The sequence below is a fragment of the Hermetia illucens genome, chromosome 1, assembly GCF_905115235.1.
Source record: "Hermetia illucens chromosome 1, iHerIll2.2.curated.20191125, whole genome shotgun sequence".
NCBI classification, from domain to species: domain Eukaryota; kingdom Metazoa; phylum Arthropoda; class Insecta; order Diptera; family Stratiomyidae; genus Hermetia; species Hermetia illucens.
The window spans coordinates 42,395,404-42,416,804 of record NC_051849.1 but is presented as its reverse complement, the minus strand read 5'-3'; the positions used below and the strand labels follow the sequence as shown (position 1 = coordinate 42,416,804).

The window sequence follows — 21,401 nt, the reverse complement described above, 5'->3', positions numbered from 1 at the left end:
AAATTGCAATTTATTCCGAAGATTTTTTATTCGATGAAAAAATTTAAGTTCGCCCAAGCAGTCATAGAGAAAATTTTTAGATTATCTCCTACTTACCTGTTACTGGCGGTCAAATCGCAAAGTTTTCAGGTTTGTGGCTCAGAAATTTCCGTCCTTTTAAGGGCCTCTTATGACAAATCGGGATAGTATGAAGGAATGAAGGCCCCAACTCACAGACGATTGCCAAGATAAGAATAAAGTGAATAATAAATTATATAAAGTTAAATCAACTCGTCAGTTTAGGGACGTGCGGTAAAGTAAAGTAAAGGCAGAATAGTCCGAGGAGTGCCGTTAAGCTCAACAAAAACGTCTTCAGTTTCTCAAAGCTTCAAATAAACTCACTCTGTAACATCTTTATTGAATAAAACGAACGGAAGAATTCCACAAACAATTAAATATTTGATTATTAAATTGTATGCATATATTATTTTATAGATACTGTATTACATTATTAATTATTTAAATCGACTAACAACATTTCATATGAACATTGTTACCATTATCTATATGTGAAATTGATTGAGAACACTTCAAACGAGTAAACAAACCAAGTTAAACAATCTTTAACGCAAATCATTCAGGTCTAATTTCAAAGATGTTTGCACGTTTAGGTGACAAATTATATTCAAAGTCAATCAGGTGGAAATTATATTTGTATTTGCATTGTATTTTCATTCACTTTAATCTATATTCTGAAATCGAATCACTGTAAATATCACAATTCAGTTAACACATAACGTATATAAATGTGTCGTGTCCTATCATAATATACATATATGGAGAAAAATAGTATTTGGATAAGAATCGTTAGAAAATAACCTTAGAACTGTACTTCTACTTCGAACTTTATACATTGCAGTAATATAGTCCTTACACATACTCTCCTCAGTATGATTCTCGCTTACACGCTAGATCCTACAATTTAACTTACAACCGACCTCTCCTCCGCTTATGTACATTCTCCAGTCATATTCTAGGATATTAAATTTATGACGCTTGTGTGTCTGTGCATACCATTATCAACCACTTAAGAATTCGTGTGAGGAGCGCTCTCAACACTTTCCACTCAAATTTGCGTCACTGCTTCAGATAAAGGAATGACTTTTACGTTCTTTGTTCGTTTGCAGTCCCCATTTCATGCACACAGTTGGCCTAACCTTTCATTTGGGTTTAATTGTACTCATTTGTCAGCAGAAAGTGATTAGAAATCAAGAATAGCGGTCGACTATGTCACTCTAAAATACTAATCGAGAGTTTATGATCATCTCCAACAGAAAATATCATTTTTATTGCAAAATCCTTGCGTTGGTGGTGTTTTCATTTAAAGCGATGATATGTACGATTTTATATCTATTTTGCACATAATATGATAATAAAACGTTTCTCCATTGAAACAAAATTAAACTTTTTGTACACTAATTGGCCATATCTTTGTATCTTTGTTACCATTTGATATTTTTTCAATAAAAATAGCGAATTCGTAAATAATCCCAACCAACTCGCCGGAAATGCCTTTCAAACAAACCTAGATATAGGTTAATTGCCATTCTCTCTTCTACCGATAAATATGTATTCAATAACAAAGAAATTGTATCGAGCGCATTGTGATACTGATGGTGCAAGGCATTGTGCAATAGTGGTTACACGTTAATCTGTTCCCAGATTTCAAGCTAACGAACTTCCACGTCAAACGACTACGCGATATATTGACAAACTGTGAAAAACTGTATATGTGAACTTGGAAATTTTGGAAGAAGAATATAAGTACATGTAGCATAAAATTTGTATAACTTATGCTTATCGTTAAATGCTCGCTAGGCTATATAATATCTAAATACGTGCAATTAGCTGCGATATTTTTCGTTGATTAGAATTACATAATACAGATTAAATTTTCAATCTCCGATATCATAAAATCAACTTATTTACGAAGCATTTTTGTAGGCCAGAACTTCAACATTTCAACTTGAAAGAAAATAATCTACTAATAATGTTAAAAGGAAATCATTTTCCTGGCACTTAGTTTTGCTTGGTACTCAGTACGTATGTGTCTATTCGAAACTGCTGCTAAGAAGCCAACTTGTATCTTGTAACAATCCGCCTAGAAGGAGCATAGTAACTAAATTCTTCTCTACCTTGGCCGAGCAGCGACAGTCTCCTCAAAATCCGTGCCTCCGTCGTCTAGTTTGGTTGCACCGCTGCATATTCGACATTTGCAGCAGATTATGCACGGGGCGGCTAGGAGGAGCAGGGGAGAGGCAACCAACAGCAGAATACCGAAACCAGCAAATATTCCGATTACTTGGGCTCGATGCCACACTACCGAAGCGCGTGAATGTCCTAATTTATTCTTGCAAGGTCCCTTGTCGTAGTGGCGAAGAAGAAAATCGTCCTGCAATAGAAATTCATATTTGAGTAAAATTATCATTTTGAAATATTTTAATACAAAAGTAGGACTACAGCACTGTTAGTGAGTTTAACTGACTCTGGTAGACTCTGGTAGACGCTTGATTTGATTTGGAAGTGGATTAAAGATTTATCACATGTTTAAATAAGTGACATCCATCAGCGATCTGTATATCATGAAATACTTATTATTCTTCAAATGAAACCAAACTCAGAGCGAACCCTAGAGAGGAGACTGCAGAGCCGGAAAAGGATACTTTCTACGAGGCAGTTGAGCGGATCCTCGAAGCCTGTGCCAAGTATGACATCGAAATCATACTTGGAGATAAATCAGTAGGGGCGTAAGTCATATTTAGGCGTTACGTCAGCTTCCTGGTTTGCAAGGAAAGCGGTTCACAAGCATACGTGGACCTCTCCAGACGGGACCACTTTCAACCAAATTGACCATGTGCTTTTTGAATGCCCCCACCTCTCAGCCTTGATATAGGGGGGCATAAAGCTTTCGGCTCGAATTACAACATCGCCTAAAATCCCCTGTGACCATCAGATGAGAGTGAATATTGAAGACATGCACAACACAGCCGCCCGTAACACCTATAAGGGGGAAATAGATGTCGCAATAACCACAGCTAACGGATGTCCTGGAGATGAAGCATAAACAAGTGATCTTCACAACCACCTGAAGGGCGTTATCATTGATACGGCCACAAACATACTTGGCCCCAGCCGCCAGAAAAATCGGAACGGCTGGTTCACATGCCGCTTGCCGAGTAATGTTACATTCTCAAAGAACACGGGAACGCACGCGGTACTGTTTTATACTAAGTGCAGATTTAGCACTCACACCAGCGGATACGAAGCCTATCTTACATCCCAGTGCACACTCGAGTCTGATCGCCCTTCGTGAGTACATGGCGACGGCATTTCCCAGCGGGTTGACTGGAAAGACAAGTCTGTGATCAGGTCCAGAACCCCAGTATTATGTCAATGCTCGTATACAAACTGATTTGGAAGTTTGATTCGTCGGACTAAAAAACATTCCTCCAATCTTCCTCGGTACAATATTTATGTAGTCGAGCCCATTCCAAGCTTTTCTGTCTTATTGGATGAAAAAAGGCTTCTTTTTGCGGTACGAGCACTACCTTTCGACCGTCGACGTTTTTTTTCCTAACAGACTCGTTCTGCCTTGGCATGTCATAGGCACGGGTTGCTTCCCCAGTTTAGATCGATTAGCGCGGTCTATTAAACCTTTTAATAGCAGACTGGACTACTTATCGCGAACACTTAACTAACGTTGATATTTCGACTTGCTACCTTCGGACAGGTCGTCTAGGCAGTCAGCGTTCTGTTTTAAATGCTCACATACAAAAGTATCGCAACTTTACGTCTCGACGTCGTGCATGCCTACAGTTGAGCTGATAGTGCCGTCCGGCTTGCCGATACTTGTTTTCAGTCCAGCATACGGCCGGATGGGCTGTGGACTGTTCAGACATAAATGACAGGCATGCGATATTGGGGGGTTATCGTCTTTACACTTTATCAGCTAAATCACAGAACGAGGCGTTTTTACACTAAGGATAGCAAATAGAGATTGATAACACTTTTTCAAGGAGAAATTCAAAACCACTTGTTTTGAGCTTTGGGTACTGTATGTCGTACCAATCATCTTAAACAGCTCTACGTTATATTATTTTACATCTAAAGATGTCGGCCTAGTCTGTGTTCAAAACATTTGTAAAAATACTTTGCAGTTTCCAAGTTATCAATACTTTATGGGGACTGCTACCCAATGCTGTGAATGAGTCCTTGAATGAAATCTGGGTAATAATTCCGCGCGAGCACAATATTGACCACATTACCTAGTGTACGATAACGATCTAGACGCCTAAGAATGTCCTAACCCCCTGAAGGGAAGAGTACTTATATTCCGAATACGAGTTAAAGGTGGAGACCCTCACTAATTGCATTGCACCTGAGGTAGTGTAAGCTGGTGAGTTTAGAATTCGCTCAAAGTATTCCCTGTTCCTCGTAAAAGATGGGATTGAGATTTGTGAGCTGGCATCCTTCAATTTTCGAATCTCTCTATGGTTTAGAAATAGCTATCATGCGTCGGAATCAGATTGATCTTGCGGCTACGGCTCGTCTATGATTGAAGTTTGAAATGTGCAAACGCTTCTCGACAGTGGGACAAATGGCTACAAATGTGCCGATGAGAAGCTATTGGTAAAAGCAACTTTGTTTCCAATTGTGTGAATAATTTGCATAAATTAAAGGCAGTTTTTGAAAACACATTTTGCACTATTACCGACATTATTAAAACCACTGTCAAACTAATCTCTTTTTTGAATTTAGACTTAACTTTTAACTGCTTTTCAGATCTCTGCTTTATGCTCTATTTTAGGGTTCTATGTAAAACCAAACATTGTTGGAATCCGCACGTCCATCTATCTCTCGCATGCACTTTTCCCGAAAACCACTAACTACCCGCGGTAAAATTTGCTAAAATTATATAAAATGTGTAATTCCACGCACACAGTGAAAGGGATTATTCTGCGTGATGTTTACGCGGGGTCCCTATACAAACGAAGAGCGGGTACAAAATTTATTTTCCCCGAATATAATCGTGTGGAGCATCAAATTAAAGGTTTCGGTTAGTACTTTACGAAACAGGTCTCAGATATGAAATAAGAGTTTATGTTGCAAAAAAATATATATATAAGGCCTACATATAAGTTCTGTCGGTTTTTTCTTTAAATTTGAAGCTTTATTGTGAAAAATTGGTTATACATTCATTGTTCAAAGTATTGCCCATCGCTACGTCTTTCAGACAATTCATAGATACCATCGCGCCAAAAATTGGCCTGCTTGGCCGCTATCCACTCATCGAGCCATTTTTTGAGTTCGTCGTAATTGGAGAAGTGCTGGTCAGCCAAGCCATGCTGCATCGACCGAAACAAATGGTAATCAGAAGGAGCAATGTCTGGAGAGTACAGCGGGTGGGGTAGGACTTCCCATTTCAACGTTTCTAGATATGTTTTAACGGGCTGTGCAACATGTGGACGAGCATTTTCATGTTACAAAATAACTTTATCATGCCTTTGCTGGTATTGCGGCCGTTTTTTCTTGAATTCGCGGCTCAAACGCATCATTTGACGTCGGTAGAGTTTGCCCGTGACCGTTTCGTTCGGTTTTAGCAGCTCATAGTATACCACACCCAGCTAGTCCCACCACATACACAGCATGATCTTCTCACCATAAATATTCGCTTTGGCCGTCAATGATGAGGCATGGCCGGGGTATCCCCACGTTGTCCGACGCTTGGGATTATCGTAATGGACCCACTTTTCATCGCCAGTAACTATTCGATACAGAAAACCCTTACTTTCTTATCGTTGGAGCAGATGTTCGCACGTGAAAAAACGGCGTTCGACGTCTCTTGGCTTCAGTTCATACGGAACCCAATTTCCGACCTTTCGGATCATTCCCGTTGCTTTTAAACGGTTGGAAATGGCTTGCTGAGTGACTCCAAGTGTTTTTCCAAGTTCTTCTTCCGTTTGCGATGGATCTTGGTCGAGCAATGCTTCTAATTCTTCATCTTCAAAAATGGTTGGCCGTCCGGCGCGCTCTTCGTCTTCCAAGTCGAAATTGCCACTTTTAAACCGTCCAAACCACCTCTGACACGTTCGTTCAGATAGAGCATGGTCACCATAAACTTCCACCAAAATGCGATGATTTTCGGTTGCTTTTTTCTTCATATTGAAATAATGAAGTAGAACTTCTCGCAAAAACACATTATTTGGTACAAAATTGGCCATTTTCGTTGATGAAAAAAGTATTGTTGTTTACACTTCAATTAAATAATTTATACTGACGTTTGTGCCTATTGACAGTAGCTTTCCGATGAATGTTTATATATAATTTTTTTTCAAATAGGGGAAAAAGATATTTTTTTTCTATTTACTTATGGACAAACGGAGATTCGGAATCGAGTTTGATTTATAGCCATAAGTTCTGCCAGTCGATGCGTCTAGCGAGAAATGTTAGGCCGCCGAAACTGGTAACACTGCGCATGGAGAGTACAACACTTCCGTCAGACTTTCAGGATCCGAAGGTCAGTAGCGCGTGAACGCCAGCACGATGAAGTTCGATAACTACGAAAAAAGAATCGCGATTATTGCGTTGCACCAATGTGGGAATACGCCGAAAAAGATTCATAGTTTGTTAAAAAAGCTGCCGGTAAATGAACGATCCGTTTTTAGGACATTAGTTCGATACCGCGAAGCAGCTGATGTGGTTGACAGGCCGCGGGAGGGGCGCCTGCACCCCGAATGTCGTGCATGCTGTGCGTGAGCGTGTTCGTCGCAATCCTCTCCGCAAGCAGAAACGAATGTCGGCGGAAATGCGCGTTTCAACTCGTAGTATGAGCCGTATTGTACGAGAAGATCTCGGTCTCGGTGCGATAGTAATATTTTAACGCCAAAACTGAAGGAAATACCGTGAACTCGGTATGCTGCTCTTCTGCAACGATATCCCGGTAAAAAATATCGCGAAATTCTATTTTCTGATGAAAAAATGTTTACTATCGTCACCATCCGACTTCTGTCATGGTATGGTGGGGCGTCTCATATCACGGAGTAACTGATATTCATTTCTGCAAGACCGGCGTCAAAACCAATGCGAGCGTGTACGAAAAGGTGTTAGAGGATGTAGTCGAGCCAGGAGCCAGGATTCGGCCCCCGCTCACAAAGCCAAGATAATTTAGTAGTGGTTAGCAGCGCATGTTCCTGACTTCATAGACGTGGATGAATGGGCCTCAGGCGGCCAGATTTGAATCCTCTGGACTAAGTTAGAGGAGACTATCTGCGACCGAACTTACACCGATTTGGAGAGTTTGTAGGCCAGCATCGTGCGGGCAGCTCGAGAAATGCCGCTTAATACCGTGCGTGAAGCGATCAATGCATGGCCTCACAGACTTCGCGCCTGTATAGCTGCTGAAAGCTCTATGTTTCCCTTTTCTAATGGTGTACTTTTCGATTGACTTGGTTTATTACTTCCTGAGAAATAAAGTTTTGTTTGACTGACAGAACTTATGGCTATACCATGTAGCTTGTAATGCAATGATCGCTTAATTGTTACTCAAAAGAAGTTGAAGTTTAGAACTTATAAACACCTTGATATACTTGTAAGTCAAGGCCTTACTGCCTGTCACATTACTCTAAAATACAGAGCAAATTATAGTACCCTTTTCTTATATTGCATGTTCATCATAAATAGCAAAAGAAAAAAGCTCACCAAATTAAAAAGTTTTATGACAAAAACTTAAATTTATAAACATTAGTCAATTAAGATTATTAAAATAAATGACAGCAGTTGCTATTATTTGTCACCTGTTTCTAATTTCATTAATCACCTATGTTGAAACGAACTGATAAAAAAGGAAATCATTACGTTAGTTGTTTGATAATGATTCAACACATTTAGGCCAAATATTGTCGTCAAGAGTTTTAATTTATAGGTGAAAGAAAAATATAAGATTAGGAAGACTACAGTAATTGATTAGGTGATATGACGTTCATGAAAGGAGTGATGGTTGAAAAAATAACGGGGAGATACCTGATTGATTTCAAGAGTCTTTACACTCCACTTAGAAATGAGTGGGCGGCACTCACATCACTGTTTTTCCTCTATAAGTAGATAGGAATTATCGTAATAATTTGATTTTTAAGTCAATGACGAAAAATTCTCCGGAAATGACTACTGTCCACTGAACAAATTTGCAATGTCGATAAAAGCAACTTTTTCTAAGGAAAATTCCACTAATAAATCTTTAATTCTTAGAATGAACATGCCAAGACCGTGGCTCGGAATGATGATGTATGTAACTTTAATGCTCGACAATAGACTGCGAAGTCGAGACTTCTACAAGTACTTAGGAATTGTGCAAGGAACCCATGCTCGGGTTGCTGATTTGAAGGATGCTCTGCTGTCTGAATTCCTGCAACGTGTATAACTGGTGTTGAAATTACATCTCGCGAGGAAGAACTAAATGAGCGCACCAAACGAGTTCACTATCCATTTACTGGCATATGCATTCGGAAGAGCGGCGTGGACGAAAATCTATCGGGAAAACGTCTAGCGGTGAATACGCACTACATTATCTAAATTCACAATGCACCATCCTCGTGACATCAGAGGCGAGCGCCACCAAGTTGGCTCCCAAGACGGGTTATTGGTTGAGTTCACTTAATTTGAAGCATTGATCTTTTGATCCTCTGAGAGGAGTAAAGTCAAATTCGGGACTGATAATTAATAGAAGTTGAAGGCAATGCACGGTGAATACATGAATTATCTCTGACATTCGTTTATCGGCAGAGGGACTTATGTTCGCAATGCAGAATGGCATGGTCGCTGCCTTATAGAAAGCGTAAGAAGAACAATCAGCGCAGAATATATGGTTCGGCGTTGGTGCAATACACAAACAGACATAATTCTGTATGTAATGTGATTCATAAGAACCTTGTACAACAAGCATGGGCTGATCGCGGCAGCATGTCTGGCTTACCAATATGAACTTCGAGCAGTAATCGACTGTTCTACTTACGGATGTATTGGGTCCGGTATGTTTTAATTGATCGCTGCACCATTCTACCAACTTTCTCGATATTGCGGGGGTGCGGGGTGAATAACCTATACTAATAACCTGCAATAGCAACCCTAAAGACGTCCAAAAGACATGGATGCCGTATTTTCAGGAGCCTTTGATTCCCAATTCGGTGATTATATTCGCAGCAGCATATATTCTTAGACACAACCTTAAGTTGGTGAGGTCGAAGCAGTCAGATGTTAACACTACAAAACAACGGAATTACGGAAACTGTTTAGACAAAATCTCACTTATATTCCACACAGATTCGTCTCTCTGATATGAATGGGGAAGCAATTACCTCAGAGCTAATGAAAAAGTGCAAACTGCCTGATATGCAAAAAGTGAAACAAGTTCCGCTGTGATAATTACAAATGGATCTTATTATTAAGTACATCCTAGGAAATTTTGATAAACAGTACGGAAAGGAGGTTAAAACCTTTCATGAGGAAAATAATTGACGATTATCAAGAAAAAATTAAATTCGGACACTTCAGTTAAACACATGTCTGAAAAAGTTTACTTTAGGTAAGCATACGATAGAATGAATCGGATTTTTCTATATAAAGTGATACTTGAGTGGCGAATATCAAAAATACACGATTGAAAACGTCGTTAGGAGGATCTATGTGCCGACCATCAGCACGCCATTCGTCAAGTCCTGCGTGGATCATAAATTAAAAGATGAATAACATCATGGCGCGCACAATACCTGATGCGGAAAAAACATTTTTCTACCTGGAGCCAACAGTCAAAGAGATAGTTTTCAAGATTAATGAGGATAAAGTGAAATTTATAATTCAAACACGATGTGGTACACTAATGACATCAAATCGGAGTATAGGAAACTACAATATTGAATGCTTGGATATGTTCACCTACCATTTCATGCAACTTAGAAAAGAGACAGTAAAGAAGACGGAATACAGCGCAAAAAGACATAACAAATGAGAAGATTTGAAATCTTATACAAAACTTATAATAAGGCCTGCGTTACTGTACGGATGTGCAACAAAGTTATTTGAAAACAAAACCAATACTTTTGAGCTACTTTTGAGCTACTTTTCCACATACTTGGATCAATGTGATACGGACCAGAGAGAAGAATCCGGGGTAACCACGATTTGTACTCTAAAAGTAAACAAATTCCAACTTCCTCATAGTCACCGAAATGCCGCTGAACAAGGCAACAAGTGACGGCTACGGTTACAAATAAAGATTAATTGACTAAAAGGAAGTTGGAATTTCTTTATTTTCAGATTATCAATTCAGTTGGTGCAAACCACGTGAACACAACACACAATACTAATGGTTTGTACGTTTATGACGACTCAGTTGCATATATTATAAGGCTCCTTAAACTGCAAAGGGTTAATAACGCGAAACTCAAAAATGACGTGAGAATTCCCAAGTGTGCATTGAAATAAAAAGCCCATAGAAAACAAACACTGCGGAAATCACTAATAAATTGGAGGAGCTAATGCCCGATTTCGTCTAGACCGCTACTGAAGAAGAAGATAATGAGTGGTTTGTACCCTCCAAAAATACGATGTAAAACTGCAATTTCCAAGGATGGAAGCGTGGAGTTTTTTCGTGGTTAATAGGGAACAATAGAACCGCGCAAATTGGGAAGTGGACGCAACGTGACAAGACCCGCATCAAGTACGACACGAGTCGCATTGAGACACAGTTTTTCGTACCCGTCGTATACGTATTGTACGACTTTCACAGAATTATTTCCTCATTTTTCCCTTGTACCTTTTTCAGTGTTTATCACGTTACTGTTTTTTAAACCTAACTATGGCAGAAGAAAGGCTAATAGAGGCACATATCCCGTGTGTTTCCATTTTGCTATAGTATATAGTTTATTGCTAAGACACATCCAACAAGCAGAAGATTATACAAAATCTATTCAATAAATCAATACAGGTTGTTATATTAGAGATAATTTTCAACCGTAACTTTTTGACAAAAGAAAAGCTAAACAAAGGATGTTGGGACAGAAATCGTATGTATTCCTCCAGGAGATGGAATCGGCTCGCCCACACGCGTTGCACGCGTCTCAATTTCCACTTATTTTAATAGATTGTAAAATCAAGCTTCAGTTTGAAACACACAAAAGGACGTGAACATATTTTCTCAATCAATGCGTGTTCGCGGTGTTTCTAGCAAAAAGATTGTAGGAATTAAAACTCAACGCCGTCTCCGTCGCTAGTAGCGATTTTTTATTCGACATATATCGACGGATACGATGTTGACATTTTTTTTTATTTAAAACGACAAATAGTTATAGGAAGGCGTTTAGGTTCGAATATAATTTACTAAAGATTCAGCATTTGTATAGGGTTTCTTTCGGTCTTGCCCACACAAACTGACTTGATTTGAACCCGGTTAACATTATTTATCGTTTACTTTTATTACATCGCTTCAAATTTTCTCATATTTTCAAATATCCAAGGTCCACTGAATTAATTAAAAAAATAAAACGAAATATTTCAATCGTTTTCTAGAATCTAATGGCATTCAAATCTACACATCACAAACAAAAGTCAGTTACTTTTCACATTAATAAATTTAAAAAATTCATATCATTTCCTACGACACCCTTTTAGACATGTTGAAACCCAACTTTAATTGCACCTAATTAACTACCAATTCAATAATTACCATGAAGTCGTTCACAAAGTCACAATGGTAATGGTCATTTTTCTAGTAGCAAGGATAAATGATCGAGGATTGGTTAAGGTCTAGGTCAATTCATCTAAATGAAATTTCACCAAAGAACTTGTTGCGACTTCCCATATTGCATTAAGCAATTGAGCTCTACAACCAACTGGTATGATGAACTCGAAATTTGCGGTTAGTAGCATGTGCCCCAACCAATAAGGGGAGAATTGAATAATTGATTGAAATTTGGGAGCGAGTTAATTAGAACAAATTTTCTGTAATAGCCGATGATTACCGCCGCGAGATATTTCCACGCATTAAATATATTCTGTTTAGTTTGAGCAATTAGCGATGGGTGACAATAAAATGTGATTAATTCTCGACTACGTAAACACAGGTCAGTATTTAGGTGGAATATGTTGGTGCGATGAGCAAAGGCACTGTTTTCTGCAGGTATAATTCAGAGCTATCAACTTATTGATGTTAGAAAGAAGTAGAAAAATGTTTTTGTTGGAAAAATCTACAGGAAAAGTACCAGCGTAAAATAATTAATGATGGATCTGCGTCATCTCTTTGTTGTGTTCATTAAATAACTCAACAATATAAGCCCCCATTTTACCAGTAAAGAGCTGATGAACTGTTCCCTGATGGCATCTAACCTCGAGAAATAAATTCTTGGATGGGGTTTGAAGAAACGCAGCATAGTTTAGAATTTTACTTGTGAAGAAATATAGGCAATATAGGAATGAAATGCGATTTTTTCGGCGCAACATATGAGGGATGATAGGAATTCATAAATTTGCACTTTGTTGCTAACACAAAAATGCTGTCATTTGTTGCCCACGAAATAATTAATTATGTACTGCGGATCTGGAAATTAGTTCAAGAGTTTCTAACCTCAAGTGACATTAAGATTGTGATGAGAAAAATAGTAACATCGTTTTCTTTGCCAGTAAAATTTAATTTTTGTGCAAATATCGATATGCATAATTTCACTCTAATTTTTCTTAATGTCAAAATGAGTAGGAGGAAATTCACAGAGTAAAGCAAACAGCAAAACCCCCATGAAACTGGAAATTAAAATGGACAATTATTTTTTGACTTTACAGCTAGCAAAAATCTTAACATTGGTTGGATGAGCTTTCAAAAAATATAAAAAACCATGCATGGCAGATAAAACGGCTACTATTCCGGCTTTAGCCACACCAAAATTGATTTAGTAAAGTAAGTAAAGTTTGATTAAGATAAAGTAACGCAGTCGCAGTGTGAGCAATCAACGGAAAAATGGAAAGAAGGAAGCAACAGCGACAGAAAAACTTGGGACAAAATTGACGGCAGTCCATATTGGTTTTCTAACTGATACAAAGAGTAACAGACACAAATTTGATTTAGAACGATAGTAGAGGAAAAAAATAGAATTGACACTTTCCTCACTTCGCTTGCACATTATTGAAGTAGATTCACAGCAGCAACTTGAAGTTCTTGTAGTCCTGCTCCCGCAGTATATGAATTCGTCGGGGGCAATTAGCTCTGAAGACCGCTTGCGTAAACAACTAACAGAGCGATTCTGTGGCAGTCAAAAGAAAGAAGCGAGATAATATAAGGAAAGTACTTCTATTAATCACAAGAAAACCTCCCAGTTTTACCGCCGCCTGCAGAGTCTCGGTGTCACCGCAGTTCCAGAGCCGCTGTTACGCAGTCTCTGGCGAAATGCCTACAATTTATTCTTCAGGCAATTATGGCAACATTAGATGGTCACTTAGCTAAAAAGATCTACACCGTACTTCCTTCGACACCAAGCAGTGCGGAAGCTTCAAAAACGAAACCATAAAAAATAGACGATTCGGGCCAGCTTTGTAGAACCAACACTAGCAACCATGACCAATAAGGCCCAAACACAACAGCGGAGTGACTGTCTCCGTCTGCAGTGAGATAGCTGTCAAATGAAGTTCATTACACGGACTTGTATGAGACAATATACAATAACTCCGGTGCGCAATGCGGCACGCAGAGAAGTTCGAAAAATCGAACCTTTGCGATGCGTGAGAGAGTTTGGTGCGTCATTTGCAACATGGCGGCACTTTTCGTTTTCGACTGTTACATTTGAATGGAATTAATTAGCATGAATTTGTTTAGGAAACTGTCGTAGACACTAATTCAATTGCAAGTGCCAATTAGGAATGTCACTAGCATTGTTTCCGAATCTTCCATTCATAAAAATTGAATTTAAGCCGGAGGTAAGTGGCGGCATAAATTGCATAATTTAATTAACATAAAAAATGCATGTAGGTGGATTTTCCGCCTTAAATTCGCGGCATTGCGAATAATATTCACGTTTATGCAATTACCGAATGCATCTTGCTAGTGGTTTGTCTGGTTTGTGCGTGCAGGCCGCAGCTTCTCTCCTCCGCGTTCCGACCGCAACGGAATTGTGTTTCGGCCTATAGATGCAAGTAATGGTGCCGATATCACGGCAACCGGTTCATTAGCGCACGTTGCAAAATAAATCCGCAAGCAATTTGAATTTGATAAAAAGTGTTACCGTGGCAATATCCAGCACGCATACTTGTATTAAATCCAGCACGACAACAAGCCATGTTCTTATCCGTAATGGCGGTCAGAAGAAACCACCCAAACAACCGTACAATGGGCCATATCGGATGATCAACAGAATGGGCGAGTTTTTCGAAGTGGAAGTTCTCGGACGCAACATCGTTCGACTCAAAACTGCTGACGGGATAGTTGTCGACATCGAAGAGAACCCGATCTCCGATCAACGCCAGAATGTGGTAATGCCCGAAAATAGGTCAAGCCACCGTTCAACAACGCAGAGGCAAAACCAACGACATCCGAATGGGTTCGATTTCCAGATAGCTACCAGGCAGGATTCAGTAATTTTGCAATGCACCAATAGTTCAACAGTACAGTACACCTGGCGTCACCACGCGGTCAACTGAATCATCGTGATTTGATTGCTCTCAATCACTAGCAGAAGAGTGTTGTGGGTAATTCTCAAAATACTGATGAATTACGGCTGAGTTTCATTAAAACTAGGCGATTCAATAGTTGAATTGAGATAGATTATGTACCCTGGAGATCAAAGTACAATTCTGTTGAAGCACAAAGTATTTGGTTGAAAATGAATCCAAATATACGTGGCAGAGTCTAGAAAGCGTAAATTTTGCAGTAGCCGCGAGGAGTACGAGGAAAAGTTTAGCGGGATATTGGGCAGCTGATCGCGAACGATCGAGTAATCAGCTGCCTGGCCGATGAAGACAGTTTTGGGAGAGAAATCAAAAGCGAGTCAAAAGTAGAGATTTGGTTTTTGCTTCGTCGCCCGTTTGAATTATTGTGATTTGTGGTGCATTTAAAATTTTCTTCTTGAATTCCGAGAAAAGTAAAAATAGTACCATTGGTGGCTACCATTGGTCAATAGAATTCAGCGACAACCAGAAACCATTGGGCAAGGTGTTGAGAACTCCAGGTAACGGATCAGGTGCCGTCTTTGGAGCAGAAAGTGCAAGAACTCTCCGCCGAGTATGCAACCACACGTTGTCAAAAATTGTCGGTAACACTCCACTTTTCGTTGTCGTTAGTTTCAATTTATTGAACTATAATATGAAACAAAGATGAACCTTTAATTTGAGGACTCTCCATTACCTTTCCCCTCCCTAACTCCAGCCAACTAACACTAATCAAAGGCATCCTCCATTTATATCGGCTGAAGATGCAAGGAAGGGTGGGAACTTCAAAAGCCACGTTTCATGGATATCTGAGGCAGGAGAAGCATCGAGTGAAGACGTGTTTTTCAGTTCCCGATGGGACACATTCCCGAACTTAGCTAGCACGGAGGCATGAAAACGCGTGTTGACGGGACATTCCAGTGGAGTTTCAGTATTGGCGGGCGAACATCATCGTCAATTTCTAAGTTTTTAGAATAACTCTTCCTTCTATAGAAACTCCGACCATCCAGGACTGTCTTTTGACCATCGCGCAATCCATTAAGTCATTACAGCTTCGAAATACATTTTAATAACCATTTTAGCAGAAACATTGAAACAATGAAGCGGAACAGAGTTTTTGCACATTAAAATCAGAAAGAATGTACAGATAAGTTGCTTTTTGAGTTTATAAAATTATTATTTGACTTGTGCTTTGATAGTTAAGATTTCGACATTTGAACTTTCACGCGGACTTTCAAGTGATTGTATGTATTTATCTCTCGATCGTATTATGTATTGAGAATGCAAAAACAAAAAAATGTAGCGTCTAACTCGTTGAGGCAAGAGTTGCATAATACATACTGTAGGTATCATCAAAATCAACTACAGTGAATCGATTTCGAAGGATGTATGGAAGTCTCGAAACACTAAAGTCATCAAAGTCCTTATGCAATTATAACATCTAGCATAGCTTGAAACGAGATCTGACTTAGATAAAGAAGCAAATCCATGTTAAGGTTCATTAATTTGAAAAAGTAATTGACGATGAATTACAAATCTGCATTCAATAATTCCCACTTCTAGATCACATACATCCAATTATTAATAATCTAGTTCATATATGCCAATCGAAAAGCAGATAAGATGGTGAGAAGAGGCTTTTGATATGAGTAACCAATTACAAGAATTGGAGAATTAAGTTATCTAGATTCTAGAACAAGCTCTCAAAATTCGTTACAGAATTATGGAAAAAATGATTATCGATGTACAGAATCAGGCAGTAAGTAAAGAGATGGAAAATTCATTAAATATATCTACTTACATCCAAACTGGCGAGACAATACCAACAAAATACATGTTTACATCTCTTGCACATCATTTGAGCACAGCCTTCATCCTTTTCAATGGGCACTGCACACATTGGACAACTCTTTATCAGATCATTATCAAATGGAATGCCAATTCCATCATCCAATCCCTCGGCGGCCAGTCGACGTGCATTCTCTTCGCACGTGGCACTGGGATGGAACTAAAACAAATGAGATAGCATTATTCAATAACCTGTTAGAACGCCTTCCAGCTACTGTACTCACAGGTTTTTTACAGCCTGAACAAAACTCCTCATTACATGTTGGACATCGAACAGCGCACAAAACCTCAGTAATTGTATTCACAGCATCGGATGAGGATGGTGTCTGAGGTGCGTTCCCCACCACGCAAATTGTTTCACAACCAGCACGTGGACACCATGTACGTGTTTTATCCAATTCAATTTCTGAAAAGGGAAAGGCAATAAAGTAAATAATGCATAGGAGCATGCTTCAGATAACGTACTGGACCATGCATAGAAAATGTGGTCATACGATTGCTTTCGTTATATAAGTGCGTTCTAAACTCTACTCACCATGATTCAATCGATATCTCTCAAATTTCAACAAGGAACTTGCTGTTGCCAATGATTTAATCTCTTCTAATGAAATAATCCCCTGTGATGTGCATTGCGCATCCGGGCAGGATATTTCGTAGGCACCTTCCGATATTTCAAATTCAACGTATGCCTTCATGCACTGCAATTGTAGAAAATCATTTTAAAAACCACAGATTTTATCTTTCATGTGAAGCAATCTCTAAATGCAATGCCGCACGGGTATGCATCAAAATAAAAATGTCAATGCAATTCCAATTACCTCAGTGCAAAAGATACAACCGCATTGTTCAATTTTTGTTGCTGCACTCACTAAAACTTCAGCAAGGCACAATTTACATAAAAATAATGCATCAGCTACCGCGTTCGGTATAGATGCATTTTCATTGGCACTTAGGTTTGCTACGGTTACGGTAATGAAGCTATTATTGCTGGGATTTAAAGAATATCGTGATCCAGATGCCGCCAAAGATAGAAAACTGGAACATCGGGAGCATGTAGCATTCGAGTTGGGTGTATTGTTTCTTAAACGATTGAGTGGTTTAATAGGTTCTAGACAGCTAAATTGGGAGAGCGCCACAACTGTCTCACACTTTCTTAGGCCCGAGTATTGCACTATTGAATCAACTTTTTCCTGCTTTAAACTTGATGAGCTACCTTCGCGTTTCAACAGTGGTACTACATTCCAAAGCTTTTGTTGTACTACATTTAGTGAAGAGTTACTGGTACCGATTCGATCGATAGCAGATTTGTCATTATTGCTTAATAAACTGCTTTCCGAGGGGCTTGGTATTATTTTTATTTCCGGCGAGGGTAGTAGAGGTGCCGGATTTGATTCTTTTGATGATTTTCGCCCCACCAGAGATTTTAAAAAATTCTCAAACCGTTTTCTTTTTGGTACCGATCCGGAAAGCGATGATATTGAATGGTTGCTGTTCGTACTATTCTGATGCTGGTAGTCATGCTCATTGGTTCCGATACCTCGTAGGAGGTTTGGATGTTGGTGTTGACCATCTGAAGGTGTTCTTGCTATTCGTTTTTGGTGAACATTTGGCTGTAAAGTATTTTCAGAGGTTGGCGATGTTAAAAGCGGAAGTTTTTCATTCATCGATGTATTTTCGGCTGCATTGGCTAGAGTATGTATTGGCGATGAATCCTAAAGAAATAAAAACAAAAATCAGAGTAAAAACTTTTTCTTGAAGAATTCAATTTACTTACCCGTGAATCAGCTTCAAATTCCTCCTCTAAAGCTGTATATACGGGCGCATACCAAGAATACGAATGCTGTTTTCTATTATCACTTGATAGCTGTCCTGAACCACTGAAATTTCCAGTGTTTCGAATGTCCTTACTAGAACTAATTGGATAGTTCAACTGAAGACTTCGCCTATGTTGAAGAACTGTCCTACCACTGTTACTATATCGTGCCGACTCTAATAAGCGACGATTTTGACCCAGATTCGCGCTATTCCATCGCCGGGGCCCATTACTTGAGTGCTGTCTAGAACTTGTACTGTCACCATTATTACTATCAAATCCCGCACTAACACCCACTTGATTAGGATCTTTCTTTGTAAAAACTAACGAGGCACTGTTTTTGTTCAGGCATATAGAACGCTTCGGATCAGCCACCGTCGCTTCGATATTTGTTAAAAGGGGTTCAGTTTCCGATAGTGGTAAGACATTTGTTGTCCTATCGAAATTTTTGTTGATAAAAAGATTTTTGGAAGCTTCGCTTCCAGTGTTCCTTGCAACTTCAGAGTCAGTGATTCGCATGGCTGCCGAGTTGGTGTTTTTGCCCTGGTGGAAATTTGGGGCACCAACATCATTCAAGGTTGGAGTTATTCGAGAGGAAATTTCAAATTTATCACCAATCGTTTGTTGTTCATGACGCAAACTGCAATCCTTCAGTGTCAACCCATTACTCGGTTGCTGATTCGATAGTACACCGAAATCAAAATTGATATAATCCGTAGAATTTGGAGTCACAACGTGATGTAAATGTGATGTATCTTGCGATTTTGACGATCGAGATCTAGGATGTTCTGCAAGTACTTCTTTTTGGTTGCACTGGATTTTCCGGTGTGACGGCTGGGCGCCATCATTTTTGGTTGTTGTAATCGGCGGACGCATCTCTCTTGTGGCATCGAACACAGAAGAATGTGAAGAAAGCAGGTCTTAAATTATCCACATACGTTTTGGGATTTGAAGTCGTTCCCTGTAACCGAAAAAAAATTTAATTATATTTAAGTTTAATTCAAAACATTTGTTACGTTAAAGTATAATGTTCGCTGAATTAGTGTATCGTAAAGCAGACACCTTAGCTTCAAGGAGGTAGAACTACACCGAGAGAATAAGCATTTATATTTCAGTAAACATTTTAAATGGAAGATAAGATAGTAACATTTAATCACAGATGCTATTTATAAGCGCTCTTATTCATTTTTTATATTTTCATGCACATCGAGATTATCTAAATGATGGATAGCAATATTTGTTTATATGAGACAGTGAGCTTTTGATTTGCTTTTGTACATATAAGCACGATTATTGACTTTCCACGTGCGTGTTTAAAGCAATATTACAACATACCAATTTAATGAAAACTATTTATGGCTTAGTTATTAGAATTTAAAATATTACAGGAGCTTATATTTTTTATCTACTGTTCTTTTCTCGCAAATTAAATTAACATGTGTCGCTCGTTGGATAACATTGCCGTAATAAAGTGTTTGGTGTCTCACTGAAATTTATGACGATTTTTAAATTTATTAAATTTTAGTGAATTCAGTTAAATGACAGCAAAGAATTAAGCGAAGCATTTGCCTTTCCTCTTCTTAGGTACTTTAGTTTAGGAGTTTCCTGAGAAGCGATCTATGAAAGCTGAGTAATTTTGTGAGTGTGTTTTTTGAGGTTGAAATGTGCACTTCGCAAGGGAATTTTCTCAGACTTCTCTGAAGATGCGTCCAGGCACTGTCTGACCTTCCTTTGTGTTGTTTTTAAGCCTTTAGATCTGCAAGGGAACCTTGCTTATATCTCCGAAATGTGGACCTTCTCAATTAGAGGTCACTTTTTTCATTGCTTTCGGCGCTCGGTTACACTTCCTTTCTCTGTTGCGTGTGGCGAGGAAAAAGCTACTAGGCTACAAGTTTTTGGTTGGAGAAGATGGACTGTAGTGAGGTGTTGAAGAATACAATTTTTTAGGTTTTGTGTAAAACAAAACCTTATTAAAATCGGTTCACTGTCTATCTGCCCATCCGTCACACGCATTTTTCTCGGAAACGGTTGTAACGATTCACACCAAATTTGGTGGAAAGGTGGGTAGGCTCATGCACACTGTGAGTTACATAATTCTACGTCGAATTTAAGGGGGCTTCCATACAAGCAAAACGGGGGTGTAATTTTTTTTCATCAAATATAGTCATGTGGGGTATCAAATGAAAGGTATCGGTTAAAACTTTCCGAAGTCATTGACATTTGTTGGAAAGGTGGCGAGTGTGGGGGCTTAATATTGATCATTTCTTTAATGGGCCCATGAGAAACTAACCAACCGAAAAAAATGAAAAAAATCAAGAGATTCCCACTATATGGTTCTTAGGATCCGAAATACGCTCGATATCGATACCTTTTTAAAGTATGGTGGAAATCGCACTATTACTAACAAAGTTATACTAGGTTAACGTTGTCCTTTCTTTGTAAATTTAAGACTTTGAATGTCAATATAACCTGAATGTGGATATTCTCACATAGTATATGCATATATTACGTGCTACGTACTAATGGGACAAATGCATACTCAAATGCCTTCATAAAAGAAACACAGAAAATCTCTCATATCTGACGCGTCCAGCTGCCGGTTTTCTGACTTGTTATTTCTGTGCTGGGTTGAAGAAACGAGGAGAGCACATATTAATTTGGAAATAGAGGAATATAGGGAGATGCTATTCCTGGCCGTCCCAATATTTTACTCTTTCTCACTCCTGATGTCATACATGGAAGTCGAGATGTCCGTGCTTTAATCCTTATGAAATGGATACTTTCCCTTCATTGTCAGGACATTGATTGGTGGCGAGTATTCAGTTAGCGTACGTATTACGAGTATTCAGTGGCGTAAAAAGCAAGGAGAGCGCATATTAATTTGGAAATAGAGGCCTGAAGCGAGACGCCATGCCTGGCCATCCTGATGTCATACATGGAAGTCGAGATGTTCGCGCATTGATCCTTATGGAATGGATATCTTTCCTTCATTGCCATTCCGACTTCAAACAGGAAAGACTAG

General features: G+C 39.0%; 1 protein-coding gene across 2 annotated transcripts in view; it reads right to left on the bottom strand.

Moving 5' to 3' along the window:
• Nucleotides 1–355: 355 nt before the first annotated feature.
• Nucleotides 356–21,401, bottom strand: part of LOC119647267 — a 94,102-nt gene continuing 73,056 nt past the window's right edge. The window contains exons 1-7 of one of the 2 annotated variants that reach the window (XM_038048157.1): nucleotides 19,396–19,472; nucleotides 18,341–19,340; nucleotides 17,385–18,278; nucleotides 17,102–17,264; nucleotides 16,791–16,972; nucleotides 16,520–16,726; nucleotides 356–2,431 (exon numbers count right to left, since the gene is read on the bottom strand). In XM_038048157.1, coding sequence (XP_037904085.1) covers nucleotides 2,171–2,431; nucleotides 16,520–16,726; nucleotides 16,791–16,972; nucleotides 17,102–17,264; nucleotides 17,385–18,278; nucleotides 18,341–19,255 — 2,622 coding nt within the window. In that variant the 5' untranslated portion in view covers nucleotides 19,256–19,340; nucleotides 19,396–19,472 and the 3' untranslated portion in view covers nucleotides 356–2,170. Of the gene's footprint in view, nucleotides 2,432–16,519; nucleotides 16,727–16,790; nucleotides 16,973–17,101; nucleotides 17,265–17,384; nucleotides 18,279–18,340; nucleotides 19,341–19,395; nucleotides 19,473–21,401 lie in introns of those variants that run through there. The other variant, XM_038048156.1, reaches the window with a different exon arrangement.